The 18,820-nt window shown below is 43.0% G+C and overlaps 1 long non-coding RNA gene and 4 gene segments (V, D, J or C); 4 read left to right on the forward strand and 1 right to left on the reverse strand.

The window, feature by feature from the left end:
- Positions 1-1,688: 1,688 nt before the first annotated feature.
- Positions 1,689-2,900, forward strand: LOC106971362 (T cell receptor alpha variable 2-like). The segment is given in 2 exon segments: positions 1,689-1,993; positions 2,400-2,900. Coding segments are annotated over 2 exon segments (468 nt in total).
- Positions 2,177-10,752, reverse strand: LOC113601229 (uncharacterized). Its single transcript, XR_003422374.2, has 4 exons — positions 10,264-10,752; positions 7,953-8,286; positions 5,677-5,864; positions 2,177-2,580 (listed from the first exon to the last, which is right to left on the reverse strand). It is a non-coding gene; the product is annotated as an uncharacterized LOC113601229 (long non-coding RNA).
- On the forward strand, positions 9,977-10,758 carry LOC128315990 (T cell receptor alpha variable 3-like). The segment is given in 2 exon segments: positions 9,977-10,217; positions 10,309-10,758. Coding segments are annotated over 2 exon segments (408 nt in total).
- Positions 10,759-12,445: 1,687 nt separating this feature from the next.
- Positions 12,446-13,343, forward strand: LOC113601525 (T cell receptor alpha variable 8-3-like). The segment is given in 2 exon segments: positions 12,446-12,690; positions 12,822-13,343. Coding segments are annotated over 2 exon segments (444 nt in total).
- Positions 13,344-17,007: 3,664 nt separating this feature from the next.
- On the forward strand, positions 17,008-18,222 carry LOC106971363 (T cell receptor alpha variable 4-like). The segment is given in 2 exon segments: positions 17,008-17,468; positions 17,927-18,222. Coding segments are annotated over 2 exon segments (336 nt in total).
- The last annotated feature ends 598 nt before the right edge of the window (positions 18,223-18,820 follow it).

An 18,820-nucleotide genomic window follows, 5' to 3' on the forward strand; every position in this document is an offset into this window, starting at 1 on the left:
ATTTCAGAGCTCAAATTAAACCCAGTAGCTATATTAGTCCTTGCACTTATGTTTTATTTTCCCATCTTAATTCTACAGTCATTTTGGAATTCTGTGTTTTATTTGGAAACCTTTTGGGGTCAAAAATATTAATAAATTTTCTCTGTTGGGCCTAAATAATTATCTTATCATTATTAAAGAATCTCCCAGTATAAAAATAAGATACTATTAAGGAAGGAACAGATTCCCCTGACTTGAAAGGGAGACTATAAAAAAAGAAGAAAGGAAATGAATAAAGCAACCATCTTTAGAGACATATTTCATTCCATGGAAGTATGTGTTAAATAACCACTCACCTGAATGGAGAACATCTTTTAATAACCAGAAAGCTTCCCAGAAGGTAGGTATTTCCTCTGGTCAACCTTTATATCTTTATGGAAATTGAATAAAGATGGAGAATTTGAACAAAACAAAGGGCATGAAATCACCTCAAGGTGTGAGAAGCTACAAAGACAGGCCGCAGGGTGGGAAATGATGTTTCATCAGTTCCCACATCATCCACTAGGTGGTGGTTGTGCACATAAAACTCTTTACTGTATAAACTCGTATTGCCACAAACCTTGTTTACTCTTCTTTTAAAAATAAAACTCCAAGAAAATCTGTATAAAACAATAAAAACCAGGGGGAAAGCTATTATGTCTTGCATTCATCACAGAAGACACAGTCTCATGCTACAAAATGAGAATAGGTACCATCCGAAAGAGTCATCTCGAAATGCAGCTTTTGGAGTTTCCTTGATCCAATTTCTTTTGGTTACAGAAATGTATAACTGAGCATTTCTTTCCATACTTTTTTAGAGACAACCTTGGATGCACAAAATCATGTTTTGATGAATATGTTTGCACAGGAATTTTTGTGCCTTAAAAAACTCAACTCTCATCCATCACAGTTACTAGGATTTCCTGATCATTATTTAAAAAATATTTAAAATTTAATATTTAATTTTAAATTCAATTTTAAATTTAATATTTAAATTTAATATTTAAAATTATTTTTAAAAATTCCTGATCAAAATTAAAAAAAATTTTTTAATGTTTATTTATTTTTTGAGAGAGAGAGAGAGAGAGAGAGAGAGAGAGTGGGGGAGGGGCAGAGAGAGAGAGGGAGACACAGAATCTGAAGCAGGCTCCAGGCTCTGAGCTGTCAGCACAGAGCCTGATGCGGGGCCCGAACTCACAAGCCGTGAGATCATGACCTGAGCCAAAGTCAGCTGCTTAACTGATGAGCCACCCAGGTACCCCTCCTGATCATTATTTTAATATGCTCACATGTCATTGTACCCCATGTGATAAGTTCAGCATACTTGTTGTGGGAATACATGACTTTAATTTGTGTTTTGTTTTTTAAATGTTTATTTATTTTGAGAGAGAGAGCGAGCGAGAGAGAGAGAGCCCATGAGCAGGGGAGGGGCAGAGAGAGACAGAGAATCCCAAGCAGGCTCTGCTCCCTTAGCACAGAGCCCAACATAGGGCTCAAATCCATGAATGGTGATATCATGACCTGAGCCGAAATCAAAATTTGGATGCTTAACTGACTGAGCTGCCCAAGCACCCCTTTCACTTTAATTTGAATGATGAAGCCATCTTTCATCAACTATGGGAGTCCTTCTGACACCCTGAGAGAAGGAAAGCAAGGTTCTAGAATGAATATGCCCAACTATGGTGACCTCCAGAAGGATACCTTCCCTATAAGACCACTGTCTCAGAAAAGAGCTCCGTTCAAGTCGCTATTAGGTGGCCTTACAGCTGGAGTCACTCTTCTACACTTGGCAGATTCTAGCTGATGATGTCATTGACACAAAGAAGAAAATGCAAAATAGGCAGCCTTACCTCAGCTTCCTGGCGAGGATCACACTTCCAGCTGGGGCGTGAGACCAGCTGCACTCTGGCCATGGTTTTGCAGAGTGCTCTGGAGGCAGTGTGGCTGGGGCTCCTCCTCAGCTCTCCTTGGAAGCGTGAGTAGGCTCCTTCCCCAGCTGGTCTTGGGAAAACATATGCCACTGTTTTAAATTTGGGCTCACTTTTTTTTTTTTTTAAGTTTTTATTTATTTTCGACAGAGATGCAGATGTGGGAGGGGTGGGGCGGGGGGGGGGGGCGGGTGGGAGAGAATCCAAAGCAGGCTCCACGCTGTCAGAGCAGAGCTCGATGTGGAGCTTGAACTCATGAAACCGTGAGATCATGACCTGAGCTGAAACCAAGAGTCAGACACTTAACCGACTGAGCCACCCAGGTGCCCCAATTTGGGTTCGCTTAAAAAAGAAAACAGAAAAACCAGCTTTGTTAATACTCACTGCGCCACAGGGGCAATCAGCAAGCCCGATAGCAGCACAAAAATCACAACCCTTCTTTATTTCCTGCAGTTGCAGAGAGCAAGGACCAAGTGTTTCAGCCTCCTGGCATGGCTTCTCCGGAGGGCGCTGTGGTGGAAATCTCCTGCAATCACTCTATATCCAATGCTTACACCTTCTTCTGGTACCTTCACATCCCAGGACACGCTCCGAGACTCCTGGTTTGGGGTTCCAGGTCTTCTCAGCAGGGACGCTACAACATGACGAATGAGCGATTCTCCTCACTGCTGCTCATCCCCCAGGTGCAGGTGGAAGATGCTGCCACTTACTATTGTGCTCTGGAGGGCACAGAGGCAGGGAGCCTATGAAGAGCTGAGCAGAAACAGGAAGGGGCACAGCCTTTGCAGGAGGCGGAAAAGAGGGGAGCCATAACTGCTTTCCTCCCTGATTCAGCGTGCCCCAAGCATGTCCACTTGGCACTATCAGAAAACATTTTGAGTGCAGACACACTATGTGAGAGCAGATGGACATGGGAAAATATGCTTGTAGGGGGTGATTCAATAATGGTGCTGCAGATCCGTATTTCAAACAGTTTTCTGGATAACTGAAACACTTGTGAGGATTTTCTTTTGAGATCTCACTAGATTATTTTTGCCTTTAAATGTTATCTGCCAGCTTCTGCTTCTTTGCAGGAATATTTTTAAGACATATGTCCATCTTGTAAAGAATAGTTTAGTTGAGGGGCGCCTGGGTGGCTCAGTTAAGCATCTGACTTCAGCTCAGGTCATGATCTCACAGTTCGTGAGTTTGATCCCCGCATTGGGCTCTGTGCTGACAGCTCGGAGCCTGGAGCCTGCTTAAGATTCTGTGTCTCTTCTCTGTTCCTCCCCGACTCATGCTCTCTGTCTCTCTCTCTGTCTCTCTCTCTCTCTCTCAAAGATAAATAAACGTTAAAAAGAAAAAAGAATAGTTTAGTTGACATTGGATAATAGCATAAGAAGTGGAAATGGAATAAATGAGTGAGTAGTTTCTACCAACAGGCCGGAGTGTGGAACCTTAATCCAGCCATCTGGGTATCTTGCTTAGAATCTAACATACAGACACAGTGAGGATGCCAGTGTCGATCAATGTATAAACTATCTCTTTTTTAAGTTTTATTTTTTATAAGTTTGACCGAGAGAGCATGCAAGTGGGGAAGAAGGAGAGAGAGAGAGAGAGAGAGAGAGAGAGAGAGAGAGAGAGAGAATCCCAAGCAGGCTCCACGCTGTCAGTGCAGAGCCAGATGCGTGGTTCAAACTCATGGAACTGTGAGATTATGACCTAAGCTGAAACCAAGAGTCAGACGCTTAACCGACTGAGCCATCCAGGTGCCCCAGTGTATAAACTATTTGTAAAACTCAATCTCTTTCCTGATATTTAATGTAAAAATAGATATGAATGGAAGTTGTAATTTATTCTTCCCATACCCTTGTTAAATTATCTTGGTCTTACTACCCCAGATATGACCCTCTCACTTTATAGACTGATGCCCGAGGGTAGGCCAGTGTTTTCTAAACCTTTTCATCAGAAGTATCTGGACTTTTGGAAAGGCGGTGGGGGGGGGGGGTATTGCTGTTTTCCAGATTAATTGAATCTGTTTTCAGGGCTGGGGCCCAGAGACTGTATTTTCCATAAAGATCTCTCTGGTAATTCCGCTGCTCAGTCAAGTTTGATCTGGGAATCCTGGACTCTGGACCCCAGGTCTTGAGGTTTTAACCACTATTCTCTACTTCCTTGCACTTGGAATTATATTAATAAGGAAGTGTTTTAGGAAGTGGTCCCTACAGTGCCAGTGTTTGCCTACATAGTAGGTGTTCAGCAGGTGTTTACATATGGAACAAAAAGTAAAAAGTGAAAGATATATGATTTGAAGAGAAACCAGAATATTATATGGAACAAAAAGTAAAGGGCAGATTGCTGACCACAGAAGAAAGGAACATTCTAGTAATAGGAAATATCATAAAGTTTTTTTTTTTTTAGTGGCATAGTCTTTCTTTTTTTTTTTTTTAATGTTTTTATTTTATTTTTGAGACAGAGAGAGACAGAGCATGAGCAGGGAAGGGGCAGAGAGAGAGGGAGACACAGAATCCGGAGCAGGCTCCAGGCTCTGAGCCATCAGCACAGAGCCCGATGCGGGGCTTGAACTCACAGACTGTGAGATCATGACCTGAGCCGAAGTCGGATGCTCAACCGACTGAGCCACCCAGGCGCCCCGAAATATCATAAAGTTTTACCAAGATGTCTTAAATAGCTTGGATCTGAACCCCAAAATTTAATGACACCTAAATATCGCCATTGGATACAAATATGAATTGGCATATTGTTACTAACATATTGTTAGTAACACTTCTTTAGGCATATTCTATTTTCAGTGATTGCTTGTTTAAAAGGGTGTTGTCTTATGTTTTTAACCAAACAAAATATTTGGGAAGAAGAACCATGTGTTCTTAAGAGTCCTGCACAGTGCCATGTATACTGTTGTTGCTCAAGAAATAGTGAATAAGTGTATAGCCCTCTCATTGCTTTGGCAAACAAGGAAAGAGACAGAAAATTCCCTTTGGTCATATAGGAGGTTCTTTTCAGTTCACTGAAGAGTATATGTGTGGTGTATTGAAAACCCTACCTTTTATATTGGTGTTTTGACTCTATTGTTTGTTTTTTTTTTTAGTTTTTAAAAGTTATATACTTCCATATTTTGAGAGAGAGAGAGAGAGCACAAGTGGGGTAGGGGCAGAGAGAGAGGGAGACAGAATTCCAAGCAGACTCCATGCTCTCAGTGCAGAGCCTGATTTGGGGCTTGAACTCATAAACTGTGAGATCATGACCTGAGCTGAAATCAAGAGTCGGAAGCTTAACTGACTGAACCACCCAGGCGCCCCTTGATTCTAGTGTTTAAACCATCAACAACTAGTCTTCCTACGGATTTTTTCCAGCTCACTTGTAAACCATCAGAGGCATTATTATCCAAAGGGGAAAGTGGGAAGAGAATGAAATAAAAGAAGAAGAAAATGCAGCTGAGGGGAGAGGAATTACTTTGACAATGGCAGTGATAGTTCAACCCCAAAGGAATAACATCATGAAGCTCTCATTCAGTTTGATGGTGAAGAGGAAAAAACAGAAGAATCCACAGGAGAGTACAATTCCCTTTACTCTCAAACTCTGGAGATTTGCATGCATGTAAAGATTGCCATCTTTTGTTGTTGATGTTGTTTACTTCCCATAAAAACAAAACAAAAGAAAAATTCCTAGGTGAAAAAGTTGTTGTGGGGATTCTGAGAATAAACATGGGGGGCAGAGCTGAAAAGCTTACCTGACAGGCCAATGCCGGTGGCATGGAGCCGTGTGAAGCCTTTCTCTGGATTGGTCTGCTCTGTCAGCTGCTGGCTGTGTCGGCACTAGTGGTAAACTTTTCTTGGGGGCGGTATCTCGGCTCTTCAATATGTGAGGATTGCCTCAGAGGGGTATGGGTCTGCCACTGGTTCCATGAGAGACCTAAGACTTTAAATCACTCTCAGATTAGGACTTATCCTGCCTTCCTCCAACCTGCCTTCTCTAACCTCACTGTTTTCTATTCTTCTTGTGGGTAAGGTCACAGACCTATCTGGGGGATTTTCCTGCACGTCTGAGGATCAGGGCACTAAAGAGGATGAGTGGGGATTGGAATGCTGAGTAGCTTTCGTTTTCTTCCAAGGGTTAGTGTCATGGGTTGAACTGTGTCCCCCTAAAAAAGATATGTTGAAGTCGTAGCTTCCTGTACCTCAGAATGTGACCTTACTCAGAAATAGGTCTAGAGGCAGTAGAGTTAAAATGAAGTCATGAGGATGGGCTTTAGTCCAATATGACTGCTGTCCTTAGAATCAGGGGAAATTTGGACACAGAGACAGACACGTACAGATGGGAGACAATGTGAAGAGACATAGAGCATGGCCAAGTGACTGCGGTGATACATCTATGAGCCCAGGAACACCAACAGTGGTCTGCAAACACCAGAAGCTTGAAGCAAACACACTGCTCCTGTGGCTTCTATACTTTTGGGGACCTGGAACAGTTTACAGGTTTCCTTTTTTTTTTTTTTTAATGTTTATTTAAAAAAATTTTTTTGGGGGGTGCCTGGTTGGCTCAGTCAGTTGGGCATCCCTTTGGCTCAGGTCATGATCTCTCAGTCTGTGAGTTCAAGCCCCACGTCAGGCTCTGCGCTGACAGGTCAGAGCCTGGAGCCTACTTCAGATTCTGTCTCCCTCTCTCTCTACCCCTCCCCCACTCACATGCTGTCTCTCTCTGTCTCAAAAATAAAATAAAATAAAAACATTAAAAAATTTTTAAAAAATAAAAAAAATTTCTAAAAATGTTTTATTTATTTTTGCCAGAGAGAGACACAGAGCATGGGGGGGGAGGGGCAGAGAGAGAGGGAGACACAGAATGCGAAGCAGGCTCCAGGCTCTGAGCTGTCAGCACGGAGCCTGACGTGGGGCTTGAACCCATAGACTGTGAGATTATGACCTGAGCCAAAGTCAGACGCTCAACCAACTGAGCCACCCAGACACCTCAATGTTTATTTATTTTTGAGAGAGATACAGAGTATGAGCAGGGGGTGGGGCAGAGGGAGAGAGGGAACTCAAAGCATGCTCCAGGGTCTGCACTGTTAGCACAGAGCCCGACAAGGAGCTCGAACTCACAAACTGTGAGATCATGATCTGAGCTGAAGTCGGACGTCCAACTGACGGAGCCACCCAGGTGCCCCCACATGTCTCCTTTATAAATTTTTTACCAGATTTCACATTGCCACCGAGCAGTTTTTTTTTCCATAGTAAATATTTGTTTTCCTAACCGTTTATTATATGTATGCAACATTTAAAAAAACCAATTATTTAAAAAACATTTTTTTAAAGATTTTCTTTTTAAGTAATCTCTGTACCTAACATGGGGCTTGAACTCACAACCCTGAGATTAAGAGTCACATGCTCTACCAACTGAACCAGCCAGGGGCCTGGTATGCCACATTTTTTATTTCTCTCTCTATTGTACACCTCAAACAGTTTCTGGTTGGCTTGTATTTCTTTAAAAATACAATTCCTAGAACTTACAACACACCTCAAGTGTAGCTTGAGCTATCATTAAACTAAAAGGAATCAGTAAGGAAACTGGGTCCAGGTGAGGGAAAGTACTGGGCCCAAAGAAAGTAGAAAATCTCTTCAGTCCATGGAGATGAGGAGGGTCAATGATTTATGGTGTCCTCTATTGGAAGGAGAGAAGTTAAATCATGGATTTCCCCCCTTTCTTCTGAGAGTTCCCTAATTTATGTGAAATAAGTATTATTTTCTTAGTTGGATTGAATCCCATGTTTCATATGAAAAAAACCACCGATTTTCCTTTTTGTTCCAGTAACTTTATCTTGTGCTGATTTTTCTCTGATACTTCCATCACGAATATAACCTACATTGCAGAGTCTGATGTTTGCAAAGGGCTTTCTCATTATTTTACATGAATCCTCTCTTGTTGTCTCCTGGGAAATCAGTGACATTTACAGCATTCTGATGTTTATAAATAGTTTAACGGGAAAGGCAGTTGGCAGTCTGAAAGAAGTACCTGGGATCTCGGACTGAAGCTCCTTGACATTGCTGTGGGCCACATCTTCTTCCTTGTACTCCAGCCCATAGGTCCTGCTGGGTCGTAGTTGCCCTCATTCGCAGGTGTCCCCAGGTCACGGTAATTTCTTCCTTCTCCTTCCCTTCAGGCCTACAAGTGGTTCAGTCTTCTGGCTGTTGCTAGGCCCTGGGTGCTTCACCTTCTCTTCCATGTTTCCCTTAAATCTGCCCACAAAAAGTTTAAAATATCCTTTTCCTTAAACTTTGTTCCAGATATCCTCTTGAGGTGATTGCCAGGGCCCTCAAAGATGCAAGGCTAACACTCCTCTTAGGCGCTAGGCAGAAAGAGAAGGAATTTATTATAGGTTCCTATTCATCACAGGCCTCCTGCGGCTTGAGGATGAGTACTTAAAGCTAATTTACATATTCCAAAGAAAGACATTATCATAGTGTTAAGGTTTCAACCATTTATGTACGAGATACTTAGCAAAGCTTTCAGAAACAGCTATGATCCGCTTTTCTTCTGATTCAAAGCAAAGAGATTTTCTAATCTCTTTCTAAAATATATGGCTTATTTGGACATTATTATTTTTAATGTTTATTTTTGAGAAAGAGAGAGAGCGAGCGAGCAGGGGAGGGGCAGAGAGAGAGAGGGAGACACAGAATCCAAAGCAGGCTCCAGTCTCTGAGCTGTCAGCACAGAGCCTGATTTGGGGCTCAAACTCTCAAACTCACCAGCTGAGCTGTGAGGTCATGATCTGAGCCAAGTTCAGAGGCTTAACCAAATGAGCCACCAATGCTCCTGGACATTATTTAAAGGAAAAATAAGGCATATCAGAGGAATGATGTCTTTATATTGATACTTACTTGTTTCATTTCAATAAAGTTTATTGAACAATTGCTCTGCCACTATTGTGGCATTTTTTAAGTACAACACTTTACTCCCCTTGAAATGAGCCCTTTATCATCATAGTACCTCAAGCTTACTTAACCATCAAGTTTTGAACTTTGTTCTAAACAGCCTCCCCGCTTGGAAAATCTCTATTTTTCAGCTCCTTCACAGAGGGCTTTTCCTTTTGTCTTTATAATCTACTATTTAACAGGACAACTGTGTCAGGAGGAGCATATAATACCATCCCTTCCCTTTCTCTCCTTAAAAATATTTAAAGGCTGGGTTCAAGTTCATTTTGTATGAATCTTTACTTAAAGGTCATTATGGGGAGGGTTCTCCCACAGGCCCAACCTAGAAAACAAAACAATTATTTTTCAGTCCAAAGGGTTTACATAGAAGCTGGCTCTAATTTATTTCTGAAGAGAACAAGGTTCTCTTCCTCTCTGATTTCTCTTCTCTTACCTTCTTCTCCTATTTTGCCTTTTCTTATCGCTCATTTTTCTTTTTCTTTCCCTTTTCACCCAAAGCTATGCTTTTCCTCCTCTTTTCTATTTATTTTCCCATCCTATTAAAAAAATTCTACTTCCCTTCTGTCTTTTATGTTATCTAAATAGAGCACAAACCAGTGAAACCTTGATCCACTCGACATGTGTTTTTTCCACTTTGATTCACAGACTCCTGCTTCTTTTCCTTGAACAGCAAATTCTCCCTTTGTGGCTCATGGAAAGTGTAAACATCCAGAATTCTGGCCCTATGATGGTAAGACTTGGAAACTCCAGCTACTTGATGATAAAGTTACCAGGCTCTGGGGCGCCTAGGTGGCTCAGTGGGTTAAGTGTCGGACTTCAGCTCAGGTCATGATCTCACGGTTCCTGAGTTTGAGCCCCACATCGGGCTCTGTGCTGACAGCTCAGAGCCTGGAGCCTGCTCCGGATTCTGTGTCTCCCTTTCTCTTCTGCCCCTCCCCAGCTTGTGCTCTGTCCTTCTCTCTCTCAAAAATAAATAAACACTAAAAAAAAATTTTTTTAAGTCACCCGGGTCTGTGTGTGGTCGCTAGGGGGCGATGTAGTGTGAGGCTTGTTCCAGGTGCAAGAGGAATAGCAGTCTGGCTTCCTCACCTAGCTTTGCAGAATCTGGGCCAAGAGCTTGCTCAACAGAAAGACACAGGTGCCAGGAAACAACAGGTTCCCCAAAGCAGAGCCATTTATTAAAACTCTGCCCTGACAAAAGGGTGCTGATCCCTCTTTGAGAGCCTGTTCTCTGGGGTGGGACTTAATCTCCAGCTGGGGTGGGCTGGAAAGGAGTCCCCAGCCAGCGCGGCTTAAACCATGGCCTCTACATGCATCTTGATGCTTGCGATTGTCTTCACACTGAGTGAGTAATATGCCTTCCCCATTTTCCACTTGTATTACCCACTTACATGCTTTACAGCAGCTTCACTGATGGAGTGTGGATTCATTTACAGGTGGGCTGAGAGCTCAGTCAGTGTCTCAGCCAGATCAGGTCACTGTTGCCGAAGGGGATCCAGTGACTGTGAAATGCAACTATTCGGTTTCTGGAAGCCCGTATCTCTTTTGGTATGTCCAACATCGCAACCAAGGTCTCCGGTTCCTTCTGAAATACATCACAGGGGCCAACCTGGTCAAAGGCAACTACGGTTTTGAGGCTGAATTTAATAAGAGCCAAACCTCTTTCCACCTGAAGAAACCATCCGTCCTTGGGAGTGACTCTGCTGTGTATTTCTGTGAGGTGACAGACACAGTGGTGGGGGCTGGAGGCGGAGCTGAGCACAAACCCCCGAGTACCACAGTGAAACTGTTTTCCTGAAGCCTGTATGGCTCTCCACAGAAGGTGGTGTGGCTCTAGGATATGTCACTCATCATAACTAAATTACAATTTCAAGCCACAGAATTTGTTCATGGGACAGATATTTATGAATCCTTATGTGCTCGGTACTGTACTGAGCACTGATGACAAATAGATGTAAGAAGCTATCTTTGCTTTCTATGTGCCCCATGTGATCCCCAAACATTTACGAACCCAGTGTAATTCTCACAACTGTTAGCATGAGGTTTACTTTGCCGGTGAAGAGACTAAGGCCCAGAGAACTTAAGTTCTCACTCAAGTCACAAAACCGTGAAATGGTGAGTTGCAACCCAGGCAGTCTGTCTCTCAGGTGCCCGGTCTAACCGCTCCCCTGCTCTGCCAGCCTCAAGGCTCTCTGAGGGCATGAGACTGATTTCGGCGATGGGGCAGCCCCAACTCCCTGGATGGTTCCTGCCAAAAAGAGTGCTGTTGGCTGTAGAGTGAACCAACAGCGACTCAGAACAGTTTGGCAAGTGCCAAGATAGAGGATGGCACAACATGTGATGTGCGATGAGGAAGGGAGCAGGTTAGCTCTGCTGTGAAGGAAGGAGAGGGTGAAGCTATAGTGCAAGGAGAATTTGAATCAAGGGAGAATTTAAACATGTAGTTTAAACATGCAGGCTGCTTTCGGCTCCTCTGCTCACATCTTACATACACCCTTGAGGGACTGGTCTTGATGCCTCTCTCTCTCTCTCTTTTAAGTTTATTTATTTATTTATTTTGAGCAGAGAGAGAGGGAGAGAGAGAGAGAGTCCCAAGCAGGCTCTCTGCTGTCAGTGCCGAGCCCGATGCAGGGATTGATCTCACGAGCCATGAGATCATGACCTGAGCCGAGATCAAGAGTCGGACTCTTGACTGACTGAACCACCCAGGTGTGCCAGAGCAATATACTTTCATTTTCTCATTGTTTATATTCTTTTAATTTCTTATCTACTGAGAAGAACCTACCTTCTTTTTTTACTTTTTATCACCTGTTGGCTTAAAACTCCCAGTTTTTATTACATATCCTGCTAAAATGGCCTTACCTTTCTGGAATTGATTTTGTGGGATGTTAAGGGGAATCCTGGCACTTTTCTTTCCTATTTTCTTCTTTTAGCAACAGATAGGTAATTTTTTGTATGTTTTAATTGTCACGATGCTCAATTTCAACCTGTCAATAGCTCCATAAACAAAACTGAACCTGGGTCAATTGGCCTGATTCTTTTGCCCTAAGGACTATTAGATGTTTTCCATGTAATCTTGTTATGGACAATGACTGAGACGAGTACTGTTCTCGCCTAATCAATTTTTCTGTGAAGGCTGTTAGTTTCTCTCTTCTTATGTGTCTTCATACCTGAGATGAACAGTATGGACCTTGGAGGGTCACATACTCACATATTACAGAAGGAGGAAATGTCAGAACATTCACAAATCACATCACGTCTCTGCAGTCATGAGAAAATTGTGCATCTGTGGGGATTGTTACTATGCATGGTTCAGGTGAAAGGGAAGAATGTTCCTGAGTTACCTGACATTAGAAGTTTGCTCGGCCTTCTACATCCCTCTCCAATGGTGCCTGAAAGAGTAAAAGGCATGACAAGCTCACCAGAAGAACTACTTCTGCTTGGCCTCCAGAGGGCAATGATGCACAAACTAGAATTATACTTGAAGATCTCCCTCCCTCCCAACCATCCTTCCTTTAGCTCCTCCTTCACAGAGCTGACTGAAGAGTCCAGATGGAGCTCTTCACAGAATTTAGAAGTCAGGAAACACCCAGATTTTCAAGGAAAAGACTCTTCCAGACGTCTCTGGAACGCAATTACACAAGATTCTAGGGCACCCACCATACACATTCTTCCTTGTTCCAAGGGTACTGTTTCCTCAACCATACTCCTTCTTGCTCAGGAAAGATCTTCAAAAAGGGGACTACAGTTTCTTCCGTCCTTAGCCATGAGCTTGGCTCCTGTCACCATGCTTGTGTTTATGATACTTTTTGCCCCGAGTGAGTAAAATTCTATTTCATCTTCTTGTTCCCTACCGGTGCAGTATTACAACTGGACTCTGAGGAGAGACACCTCTTCTTAATCGGTAAGTCTTTCCTGGTCTCACTGACTCAGCATATTGATGTTTCAGGAGGAACCGGAGCCCAGTCAGTGACCCAGCCTGATGTCCACATCACTGTCTCTGAAGGAGCCCCTCTGGAGCTGAGGTGCAACTACTCGTCTTCTGTTCAGGTGTATCTCTTCTGGTACGTGCAGCACCCCAACCAAGGACTCCGGCTTCTCTTGAAGTACATATCAGGGGACATCCTGGTGAAAGGCACCGAAGGTTTCGAGGCTGAATTTAGGAAGAGTGAAAAGGCCTTCCACCTGAGGAAACCTGCAGTCCAGTGGAGCGACGCAGCCAAGTACTTCTGTGCTGTGAGTGACACAGTGCCTGGGACTGCAGGGGATGCTGAACACCAACTTCTGGTGAATGTGAGGCTTCCAGTGACTCAAGGGATCAACCTGGGGCACTTTCAGTGAGACCTTATGTTCTATGGTGACAAGATGGACAGAGGGGACTAAACTGCTTAGTTCTTGTGCAGACATGGTTCTAATCTTCCAAGAGTCAGGATTCATGAGGAAAGGACAACTTATGAAAAAAAAAAAAAAACAGACACAATGTCGCCAACAGACTGGAGACTGGAACTTGCTCAGAGAATCACTTTGGATGGGACAGTGGCAGGGACGGGTTTTGTGCTGTGATTGCCATTTGACTTGTGACCAGAGAGGAGAGTACTATGACAGTCTACGCCGATGGTTGTAATCCACTAGGGACACTCTAAGCTTCACCCTGAGGAACTTTCCTTAAGATCCTAGATAATTCCATCTGTGTGTGTGCCTATTTGAAAAACTGAATGGAAAGAGGAAGGTTAATATTAGAGGAAGCGACTGAAGAAAATGTGATAAAATAAAATCACCAAGCACAGGGAGAATTTTTAGTGAATGCTTCTGTCATTAACTCAGCTCTTTCATTTTAACATCATCTCAAAAAGATGGAGTTGAGATTTCCATCAGTCCATCATTGGATGAGGTTGAGGAAGGTTGGGGCTATGCTAATATGACAGAGATGATTACTACACTGGAGTGAGAGTAGGAATCTGTTAGGGTCAAGTCAGCTGGAGGCTCCAGTAGTGAAAATTTATATTTTCCTTTACCTAACTTTTGTAACTAAGAATTCCCACTCTTCTCCTTCTCTTCCTCCTCCCCCTCCTCCTCCTCCTCCTCCTCCTTCTTCTTCTTCTTCTTCTCCTTCTTTTTCTGGAGAGATAGAGACAGAGAGCAGGGGAGTGGCAGAGAGAGAGGCAGAGAGAGAATTCCAAGAAGGCTACATGTTGTCAGTGCAGATTCTGGTGCAGGGCTTGATCTGAAGGCCATGAGATTATGATTTGAGCTGAAATAGTCAGACACTTGAACCACCTGAGCCACCCTGGAGTTCCCAAATTTCCTTTTTTTTAAAGATACTAATCATGTTGGATTAAATTCCATTCAAATAACCTCATATAACTTCATTATTTCTGTAAAGACAATTTGTCTAAATAAGGTCATATTCTAATTTGCTAGAGATTAAGACTCCACGACCCCCCCGCCTCCGTTGGTGCGTGTTGGGGGGGGGGCACAGTTCAACCCATAACACCACAGCCATTAACAATTACTTTCATTCTAAAGACTGATACATGGGAAAACTAGTGTTTCTTTCTCTACTTGCTTGATATCCAGTAACGTTCTCCCAGAACAAGATAATAGATAGCAACACAGAGATATCAAGTTACATTTGTCGACCTGAACAGTAAGATCATTTTTCTTGTGATTTCCTATGTTAAACATAGTTTGCATTTGTATAGAACATTAAGGCTTAGAGAGAATTTTCTTATGCATACTTAATTGATCTTTTAATCTCTCTCATAGAGATGAAGAGAACAAATGCTTTGCACTAAATACACAACTAGCAAGTCCTGAGAATCACTTACAATCCTCTTTGTCTAAATCCTCATTCAGGGTCTTTTTTTCCTTTGCACAAAATATACTCCATAGTCCATGTGACCAAGCCCAACCACTTGCTACTCTGTTTAACAAAGATTATAATTTCCATAAATTGCTGGGTCTGAGACATACTGACTTTTGAGAAACATTTCTTCTGTCCAGGTATAGTGACCACTTGGGGTCGCTGTTGTAATTAGTTGACTCTATTTTGCTTTATTTATGTACAAGGTGTTCTAGAGTCTTTAGCTTCCCCTGAAATAATTCTTTTCTCCTCCATTTGCTACTGCGGGCAAGTTGGTTATTTATTCATGACTTGTGATATCTAAAATGTCACTAGAAGTCATCCGCAGTCACTAATGTTTACTTGAGGAAATGGAAAAATTGTTCACTCAGAACAAATTGGACAATTCTAGACCTAAAAGTCACCTCCTAAATATTTTCTAGTGATTTTCCATTCGCATATTATATGAGCCAAGGAATCACACCACATTAATGTGAGTATCTAGTATGTTTTGATTATTGTAGTTGGCAGATTCCATTAACATTAGGTGTTTTGGGGATTTGTCTCTTTTCCTAAATGGTGTTTGTTGTTGTTGGGTTGTATGTGCATGAGTTATTACTATTATTGAATTTATATTGGATATGTCTTGATGGAAGAGTGAATGGCATTATTTTAAGAAATCATGTGTAATAAAAGCAAAAATGAAGTCTTGGGACCTCATGAAGATAAAAAGCTTCTGCACAGCAGAGGAAATAATCAACAAAACTAAAAGGCAAGTGATGGAATGGGAGAGGATATTTGCACTGACATAGCAGATAAAGGTTAGTATCCAAAATCTATAAAGAACTTATCAAACTCAACACCCCCCCTCCAAATAATCCAGTGTAGAAATGGGGGAAACATGTGGACAGACACTTCTCCAAAGAGGACATGCAGATGGCTAACAGACACATGAAAAGATGCTCGACATCACTCATCATCAGCGAAATACATATCACAACCACAATGAGCTCTCACCTCACATCTGTCAGAATGGCTAAAATTAACAACTCAGGAAATAACAGATGTTGGCAAGGATGTAGAGAAAGGGGAGCACTTGGGCACTATTGGCGGGGATGCAAACTGGCGCAGCCACTCTGAACAACAGCGTGGAGATTCCTCAAAAAATTAAAAATGAAGCTGCCTTACAACCCAGCAATTGTGCTATTAGGTATTTATTCAAAAGATACAAAAATGCTGATTCGAAGGGGTGCATGCACCCCAATGTTGATAGCAGCACTGTCAGCAATAGCTAACGTGTGGAAAGAGACCCAGTGTCCATTGACTGATGAATGGATAAAGATTTGACATATGTGAAAAAGTTAGTCAGAGAAAGACAAATACCATATGATTTCACTCATATGTGGAATTTAAGAAATAAAACAGATGAACATAGGGGAAGGGAAGGAAAAGTAAGATAAAAACAGAGGGAGGCAAACCAATAAGAGATTTTTAGATACAGAGAGCAAACTGAGGGTTGCTGGAGGGGTGTTGGGTGGGAGGGATGCATTAAATGGGTGACGGGTATTAAGGAGGACACTTGTTGGGATGAGCACTGGGTGTTATATGTAAGTAATGAATCACTGGGTTCTACTCCTGAAACCATTCTTACACTATAAGTTGACAAACTGGGATTTAAATAAAATTAAAAAAAACATATATATGTTTTATATATATATATTTTTATATATATATATATATATATATATATATATAAATATATATATATATATATAATCCTGCACAACTACTTTCACTGATTCAGATGAGAAGGAAGGGCATGAAGAAATTGAAGTTCAGACCAGGGAAGTTGCTCAAGGTCAAAAGATGGCAGAACTAGGACTTGAAATTAAGTCTGTCTGACTCTGAATTTGAGTGCCTTTTCTTCTTCATCATCTCACTTCCTCTCTGGTTGGGTGAATGATTCGGCATCAAATGTCCTAGGCCAGCTGGTCAGTAGGGACCAGTGAGGGGTCTCCTCCTCTGTGCAACAATTGTTAAGTGAAGTCTGAGATGCAGTTGTTAGATGTGGACTTAGTGAGATTATAAAAGGACACCAGGGTGTCAGGAGAGGAAAGGTCCAGTTCAGACAAGCTCATGGGCCTTTTGTGGAATAAGATTAGCATTTCCCGTTCATCTGGTTGCATAGGACGAATGGGGAGGATTCCAGGCATATAGGACCAGGTCAGGGGTCATTCTCAGCTTTATGAGTATCACACTGACTACAATCAATGGCCGTCTTCTGGGACTGTGGGAAAAGTGATGTGATGGGGAATAAGGAACCTGGTGGAATCTACCCTCTGATATATTAGCTTCCTTCAGACCAAATCTACAAGGGGTTATACCTTCGCAAAGAACGAAAAGGAAATCGGGGTTGCTGTGCTGTTGTGCTGGAAGCTTTTACCTTTTATTCTTCTTCCTGAGTGTTCAGTTGAACCTTAGGGGGAAGCTCATCTGGGGAGGTGTTGTCGGTGCTATTGGCTTATGCTGGAGACAGCCCCAGGTGACACCTGCTGGGGACAGCCCTAGATGACAGCTGCTGGGGACAGCCCTGGGTGACAGCTGCTAGTGTGGCTCTGGCTTTCCTGCTGTGCCTCTTTTCTGGTTCGTGTCCCAGGCCAGTCTCAGACTCTGCAACAGGACCGCGACCCCAGGGCCGGGTTTAGACCTAGGATATGAGGCAGGTGACAAGAGTGACTGTGCTCTTGCTCTTGGGTGAGTTATTTTGGGATTAAAAGGAATTAGGGTGTGGCTGGGACTAGACGCTGGACTCTTTCTTGCCTGTTATCATTGCTCTTTACCTAAGATGTCAAGGACTGGCTGTGGGGTCCTGTGTTTCTCTAGGTAGAACCTCACCATTCATGCAAGGGGTGACTCAGGGCAATAAAGATGTTCTGGATTACTGAGCCCTGGGAAATATTACCCCTCCATGGGTGGGAGATATTGCCCCTGTTACTTTTGTACATATGTTCCTGGGGTTCTCAAAATAAATATTTTTAAAAAGTGTCCTAAAACACAAATGGGAAGGAAATTGCATGTGTCTGCATATGGTGGGGAAGGAGGATGTGGGGGTGGATTTGACTGTGAGAGAGAACCTGGAGGTGCCGAGTTGGACCTTCAATCCACCCAGTTTCAGGATAGGAGCTAGTATTGTGTGTTGACTCCTTTTACAGGTACTTTGAGCCTCGCTAAGACCACCCAGCCCGTATTCATCGAGTCCTACGAAGGACAAGAAGTGAATATACCCTGTAACCACACCAAGATCGCTACAAATGAGTATATCCACTGGTACCGACAGTTCCCCAACCAGGGACCTCAATTTGTTATTCAAGGATATAAGACAAACGTGGAAAATGAAGTGGCATCCCTGTTCATCTCTGCGGACAGGACGTCCAGCACCCTGAACCTGCCCCGGGCTGCCCTGAGAGACACTGCTGTGTATTACTGCACCGTGAGTGACTCACAGTGAGTCAGATGGGGCTGCACCTGTACGATATCCCCTGTGGGGTGGGAGGCAGAGCCCAGGGGAAGCCCCAAAGGGTTGTGCCTTCTGAACTGTTTATTGTACTTTATTGTTTCCAGAAGGCATTAGCAAATCCGTGTATCATTTTTGTATTTAAAAACATTTGAACTTACTTTTTTTGTTAGGTTTATTTTTATTTATTTGGAGAGACAGAAAGAGTAAGCAAGAGAGGGACAGAGAGAGCGGGAGGAAGAGAGAAAGAGAGTCCCAAGCAGGCTCTGGCTGTAATCATGAAGCCCGATGCAGGGCTTAAACTCACAAACTGTGAGATCATGACCTGAGCTGAAGTCGGACTCTCAACCGACCGAGTCACCCAGGTGCCCCAATTAATTTATTTTAAAAGAGAGAGAGAGAGAGAGAGTGCACACATGCCTGCAGAGGAAGGCCAGAGAGAGAGAGAGGGAGAGAGAGAATCCCAAGCAGGCTCAGATCTGTCTGCTCAGAGTCTGACGTGGGGCTCCATCCCATAACTCTGGGATCATGCCCTGAGCTGAGATCAAGAGTGGGATGCTAAACTGACCGAGCTACGCAGGTGCCCCATTTT

Source organism: Acinonyx jubatus, chromosome B3 (assembly GCF_027475565.1).
Source record: "Acinonyx jubatus isolate Ajub_Pintada_27869175 chromosome B3, VMU_Ajub_asm_v1.0, whole genome shotgun sequence".
Taxonomy (NCBI): domain Eukaryota; kingdom Metazoa; phylum Chordata; class Mammalia; order Carnivora; family Felidae; genus Acinonyx; species Acinonyx jubatus.